The following is a 7268-nucleotide window of genomic DNA, read 5'->3' on the forward strand; positions in this document are numbered from 1 at the left end:
ACATGTCGCTTGTTAGTTGAGACACCGTCACATTGTATTGGTCATCCGATGTTTGTAAGTGAATATAAAACATGATATACACAAAGAAAAAAGAATGGTATTATCATGCATAAAGGTTGATAGGGAGGAGACAGATATCACAGATATTTTCAAAACATCATTTAAAAAAAATGGAAAACAAATGATAAGATGAACAACAATTTACAAAACACAAAAAGAGCTCAATAACTAAGCCAAAGATAAAGACAAAAGGTAATATCCTGTGTTCTAGAATGATAAGCAGGTTCTCCTTCTGATGGGACATCCGTTGCGTCATTGTAATTCACGGTATTTAGCAGTTCGGTGGGAAGTCACATTCTGTCATGTCATAATCATATACAAATGAACGCGTACGGGATTGTGTCTACGAAAACTTAGTTATTACAAATCGGTCTATCTTAAACAAATCGTTATCCTTCTTATTGTATAAAAAAAGTTGAAAAAGAGGAGTAAAATATCATAAGAATTTTCAAAACACCTTTGCAAAGTTAATGGAGGCAAAAATAAAATAAACAGATCTCACAAACATGTTTAACCCCGCCGCATGTTTGCGCCTGTCCCAAGTCAGGAGCCTCTGGCCTTAGTTAGTCTTGTATTATTTTAACTTTTAGTTTCTTGTGTACAATTTGGAGTTTAGTATGGCGTTCATTATCACTGAACTAGTATATATTTGTTTAGGGGCCAGCTGAAGGACGCCTCCGGGTGCGGGAATTTTTCGTTGTATTGAAGACCTGTTGGTGACCTTCTGCTGTTGTCTGCTCTATGGTCGGTATGTTGTCTCTTTGGCACATTCCCCATTTCCATTCTCAATTTTAACATTCTATAAACCACAACAACAAAAAAACAGAAGATGGTCGAACAAGAACACTACAGAAAGCCTATGGTTTCTTAAATAGTTAGCACTGTATATATATTAACTGCAGATGTCAATCTTAGTTATAATTCTTGGACAAAATTTAGTACAAACAAAGCAAGCAAGGCAAACAAACCCTTAAACTATCAGCATTCGGGAAAAAGCTCTTTTTTCCAACCGACCCTCATTTACTTGAATTGGCGTACTAAATAATAATCATGGTACCTTTGACAACAATTTACGATCTATGTATGGTGTATCCTTTGTTTCAAATGTAATGGGCTAGATCGATGCAGTGAAAAAAGTTTCATAATATTGGCCTATTCAAAAAGAAAAAAAGAAAAATACCGAGATACAAGGAACATCTAAACAGAAAGTCCCTTATCAAATGGAAAAATTAAAGGTCTAACACACCAAACTATTAAAAAACAACTGTCACAATCCTGACTGGCAACAGGCATTTGATTATGTAGAAAATGGTGGATAAATAATTATCCATATGTTCCACGAGTAATCAAGTGATTATAGTATTTATATAGAAAAAGCAACTATTTATGTTTTTTTTTCTTTTAATGTCAAACGTTTTACTTTGTACAAACGACACAAAAAACATCTACTGAATCGGTATAGGGAGGACATCTTAAACTGCCACAATTGGTTCGAAGAGGATAAAACAAAGCTCCACTTGCACCTCCATTTAAATTGTCCAACGGTTCTGCATTGATGTCAACACAGGCATAGTCTCTTCTGTGATGAGTTTTATGGTCACTCATCAGATAGCCATGATATTCTGAGTTCCATCCCTTATAACATGTCTTTCGACCTAATAAAAAATTAAGGCAAGTATATTAATGAATAGTGATAGCTATTTGCAATTGCAAGTAAAAATTGTAAATAAACTTTTTCTTATTAGCTTTATGTTACCATTATGTTTTATTGGTATAAATATATATTTTGGGAACAGTAAATTTAAACCATACATCAATATTATTAGTATACCTTTTTACGAAACTACAATTTGTCGAAATTTTGATTTTGGCAATGCATGTCGATCGTATTTGTGTTTAGTAAATTGTTTTATTATGAATTCTGTCGTTAGTTTTCTCAATTGAATTGTTTGATATTTTTTTATTTCTGGCCTTTGAAAGACGGCTAACCAAACGGTTAGTATGGGTTTTCTCATTGTTAAAGGCGGCACAGTTGACTTTTATTGCGTACTTTATAAGAACTTTGGTAGAAAATTGGCAACCATACCACGTCTAATTTTTTTATATGCTACGGACTATAACTTTGTGATTGGTTTGCATTTAATATTCAAATGTTGTCTTCCTTTTATTACTTCTTTACATAACAAATACATTTAACAACAAAGAGTCACTATAAAGATATGTTTCGATTGATAAAATTCTTTTTAGAACGTTTACTAAATTTTCATCAAGGAAACCTGTTTTCCGTATCACAATACCACACAGGTTTTATATATTGTTTATGCCCTAAAGGAATATTAAGAACATGTGAAATCATCAGCCACTATAAACACTAAGAGTAAGATAAACTTCCCAGAGTCATGAACCACAAATTAAGTAGTTGTTAATTGCACATAATTTCATGTGTAATAATGTTAACTAACTCATATACCTGGTATCATCAGGACAGCTGACCTTCGTTGTTGGTAACAAACAGAACATGGTATTTCCTTTTGGTTCAAACTTTCTGACCATCCCGATGGCTTGACTGATGAAGTTAGTCTATATTCGCCACCATATACCTGGTCATTAGTATAAGATTGGTGCTGTCCATTTTCAGGATTATTTGGGAGACATAAATTGTTCACACCACCTCCTGTATTTCTATAGTCATTCCCACTGACTTGTCCTGAAATGCAAAAATTGTGTTAAAATCTTACTTTTAAAAACTGAAAAGTTGTTGCAATGAGACAACTATCTATCAAATAAATAAGCTCGATAATTCAATCACAACAATTTTTTTCTTCAAATAAACATTATGGGGTAATGACTCTAAATACAGACACAGTGTGATCTATAAAAATGGGTATTGCTAAATGATTGGTTCTGTCCATTATCTCGATCATAAGGGAGACGTGATTTTTTTCACACCAACTTCAATTTCATTCCGCCATCTTGGCAATGCTGTTATAACATATATTGTGCACACTTTAACTTTATAAAAACAATGTCCTTTTACGGCATCCAAATGATAATAAACAAAACTCCAAACTTAGTTTGTTGGTTTTACAAAGAAAGAACAATGTCGAAATTAAAGATATGTCAAGACTTAAAACTCTATTTTGTTTTATATACTTATGTAACACAGACAAAAAGGCTACAAATTTAAAGCATGCATAATCGTTTAATTTGTTAGGTACATGTACTGATTGTCCATAACGAAGTTTTGTACGATTGTCCTGCGATCATGAAGACTGGATATACCCAAAAATCAACCACATTTATTTTATATTGTAAAGAAAACAAAATTGTTACAGAACATATAGAACGGTCTTTATTGCAGTATTGATCACATTCAAATGCGTTGTAAAATAAAATTGTAGCTAATCGTACTTTTCTTCTAACAACTATTTACCTGTATAAACAATGTCTGCACCTGCAGGACAGTCTTTACGTCCCCATCGGATATATGTCACGCCTTTCTCTGTATAATAAAGTTTGAATTACTGTAAATCCATGAGGTAATTAAGAGTTACGCGATACGTAATATTATATATGTATATATATAGTGGAAATAACAACTTAACAATATATGAATCTGAGGAAATGTTTAAGATGTAACAGAGGAAGATTTTGTTTGATGTCATACTTGATGGACGTAACCGTTTCCTTTGACATTACAAATAGCTATCAAAATAAAACATAAGTGTAGTTTATTAAATCCAATTAAAGTCAATTAAAGTTAAAAAGAATGTCTTAATATAGTCACAAAGAATTGTCGACAAATGTTTTCGATGTCAAATTAAAAATGTAAAATGTATTTACCACGAAAGCAGCATATGTCCATAGTTTGACTCTGTTGTTTTACATTCGTGTAATGCGTTTGAGGTTTTGATTTTGCCATTTGATTAAGGACTTTCTATTTGAACCTTTCTTTATGTTCAGTATTTTTGTTATCTTACTTCAAATATGTTGTTTCATACATACCGTTATTGTGCTTTTATATAAACTTATTACAACCAGACTATCGTTTAGTCTGGCGTATATATAAAATTTAATCCTGGTATCTGTGATTAGTTTATTTAGGAAATTGATGTGGTATTCTTTTTATAGATAAAAAAGGCAACAGATATATTCCGCTGTTCAAAAGTCATAAATCGATTGAGAAAAAAACCCAAATCAAACTTAAACTGAGGGAAACACATCACTTGTAAGAGGAATACAACGAAACAACAGAACACTGAAGTACAACAACAAAAACGACAATACATCATACATAGAAACGAACTATTAAAAAACAACTGTCAAATTCCTGACTTGGTAGAGGACAGTTTAATGAAACATGGTGGGTTGAACCTGGTTTTATGGCTAGCCAAACATAGCGTTTTATGGCAATGTTAAATATACCGCTGATATGACAACCGTACTTGATGGGCATACAGTACAAATAACTGCAAAATCACACAAGACAGAGAAATACATAAATTAATAATATAATAGTACATTTCGACATGTTTTATGCATTTTTATTGACTACAAATTGTACATTATAAAATGAATTCTGTCTTTACAAGACAGAGATCTACACCCAATAAACAAGCACTAGCTCTTTTGATATAATAGATATCTGGCCAGCTTTCTCTGCTATTTGTAACCAAGTGTTTACTCTAAGTACAAAATGAAAAAGAAAAAAAAGAAATTATCAGGTCTATACTTAGTGATACTTCTCGACTGAAGGAATCAATAAAAACAAAAGTTATAAATGTTCTAAATAAAAGCAACAGTAGTAAGCCGCTGTTCGAAATTCATAAAACGATAAAGAAAAAACAAATCCGAGTTACATTCTAAAACTGAGGGAATCGCATCAAATATAAGTGAACTACGACACAACAGAAACACAACATTAAAATGTAACATACGCAGAAACGAAATATAATATTACAATCACCATTTCCTTGACTTGGTACAGGGCATATTTAACTAAAAATGGTGGATTGAACCTAGTTTTGTGGCATGCCAAACCTCCCGCTTTAATGGCAAGGTTCATTATAATATTAGAATGACAATATTCCATGACAGGAGTACAATACAAATAAATGGGAGAAAATCTTGAAAGAGAAACAAACGATTAATAGCCAACAAAAGATACTTTGTTAAGAAATTTATTACGCCAGACGTGCCCCACGTCCACACAAGATTAACCAGCGACGCCCCAGATGAAAAAAGTTTGAAAGCCAAAACAAGTTCTAAGCTGAAAAGCACTGAAGACCAAAAGTTTCAAAAAGTCGTGACCAATACGACCAGGGTTAACCATAACCAGTGTTACGCTCAAAGTTACGTCACATTTGAATTTCTTGTGTTCCAAAACTTCCTGTTTGCTGCCGAGATCGCAGGATATGCGATCCTATTTTTGTTGTTGTTTTTTTTTCTGATAAGGTACACTTTTTACATGTAAAAACAAAAGAAATAACTCTCTAGGTACATGTACAATATAGTATATTGTAAAATATTGAAGTACATTATTATGAGATCTAAATTATTGCTTACATTATACATAGAGATTAAAAAAATGCTGTCGATATTTTTGTGTGAACGCTAAAGCATACTTTTTGAAGGTAAAGCAATAAAGGTGTAATTACAAATGTACACTGGACAATCTCAAAATGAAACGCAAGAAATTTACAAACATTTACATTTATCTGAATGGTAAAAAGGACCAAATGGTTTTTTTTTTCTAAACTACATATCTTATTCTATGAATACAAATGTATTTTTTACTAAAAACAAACGACGCCTCTGGTCAGCTTCCAAAACTTTTAATTTAATATAAATACATGTACAGATTTAAACATGATAAAAGGTTTCTAAAGAAATAATAGAATGATGAAAATTATGAGGAGTTTACATCAAACAATATAAGCTTTCTTCAACAGAAAAAATTGAAATGGTGTATTGGTTCATGGCACAAGTTTTTCACGCACTAGACTGCACCAAAACCTAAAGACGTAAGTGACAATTTGCATATCTAACTTTGATAAATATTAAAAAATACCTGGTAGATTTTCTTGAATGGCTTCTATAATAGTAGCATTAATTTCTTCAAGTCCTTTGTTCACAATTTGCTTCATAACATCGTTCATCGCATTTTCAAAACCTTTCTTAATCTCCGACGAAATGTATGTCTTCAGATGATCATTCATATTCCTTACATCAAGATCCGCTTTTAACGTGGCTTTCATACCATCTAATAACGGCATGGTAACAATACCATCACACTTACTATCCCCACTACATGTATTTCCCTGTACTGTGATCAAAAGCAGAGACAATGCATATTTAAAAATGGTATTGACCATTAAAAAACGCATGACGCCCTTTTATTTCCAAAAGTATTTTACAATTTCAAGTTGTGCTCAAGTTTAGTATTAAAAGAAACGGAAACTGTATTTTCGTCATGAGTTTTCCATCCGCCGGAAACTGGGTGCTTGTAACAACGTTTTGAACGACTTTGAATATGATTGTTTACCTAATTATTTTTTGTATTTAAACAGCAGATTTTTTTTAATTACAAATTTTGAAATGTTACTGAGAACACGAATACCCCCGCTCAACGCCTTAAAATTTTTTCAAAGAAAAAAGTGGACATAACTCTAGCATTGTAATTGATTCAATATCATATTATTCACAATCTGTCTTTGAGTTTTGGTTCCCAGCATTGCATTTGAGTTTTATAAAATTTTGTATTAAAGAAATTAAGTAAAAGTTCGTAAACGAAAATAAATTTATTAAGGTATGATTGGGTGTAAATACACAGGGACAGTCTCTACTTAAGGCACAGGTTACTTATAGCAATGTTTATACAAATTAGCAGACAGAAGTGTGTCGTCGCTGATGTCACGTGAATTAAAAGCAAATCATTTCACATTTACGAATAGTTCTTCATAACTATATGTTAAAGTTTAATAGAGTAACATTTTTATGAACGTTTAAACATTTTAATGCCGTTTTTGAAAAGATAGTTCATGACCTTCGCAATTTGAGGTATTTTGTTAGTAAAGTTTCGAGTGGCTGCCATCTTGGTCAATATGAAACCTATTTACACGACTGGAGTGTTCTTCAAAACGATATGCACCAGTTTATTAATAATTTAACGTTCCTTTGAAATATTATATAATTGTCTTTGTGAAAGG

At 32.0% G+C, this 7268-nt stretch overlaps 1 protein-coding gene across 1 annotated transcript; it reads right to left on the reverse strand.

The window, feature by feature from the left end:
- Positions 1-1450: 1450 nt before the first annotated feature.
- On the reverse strand, positions 1451-6517 carry LOC139480841 (short-chain collagen C4-like). Its single transcript, XM_071263741.1, has 4 exons — positions 6131-6517; positions 3494-3562; positions 2531-2767; positions 1451-1715 (listed from the first exon to the last, which is right to left on the reverse strand). The coding sequence occupies exons 1-4, from the start codon at positions 6444-6446 to the stop codon at positions 1477-1479; spliced, it is 861 nt and encodes a 286-aa protein (XP_071119842.1). The 5' UTR covers positions 6447-6517; the 3' UTR covers positions 1451-1476.
- Positions 6518-7268: the final 751 nt, after the last annotated feature.

The sequence above is a fragment of the Mytilus edulis genome, chromosome 7 (assembly GCF_963676685.1).
Source record: "Mytilus edulis chromosome 7, xbMytEdul2.2, whole genome shotgun sequence".
Classification (NCBI taxonomy): domain Eukaryota; kingdom Metazoa; phylum Mollusca; class Bivalvia; order Mytilida; family Mytilidae; genus Mytilus; species Mytilus edulis.

Bases quoted from the DNA above. Each gene is read 5' to 3' on its own strand.
- LOC139480841 (XM_071263741.1), bottom strand. From the start codon at position 6,446: ATGCGTTTTTTAATGGTCAATACCATTTTTAAATATGCATTGTCTCTG. The intron at 3,563-6,130 runs GTATTTTTTAAT...TTTATTATACAG, and splicing joins CATTCAAGAAAATCTACCAG to AGAAAGGCGTGACATATATC. The intron at 2,768-3,493 runs GTAAATAGTTGT...TTTGCATTTCAG, and splicing joins TGCAGACATTGTTTATACAG to GACAAGTCAGTGGGAATGAC.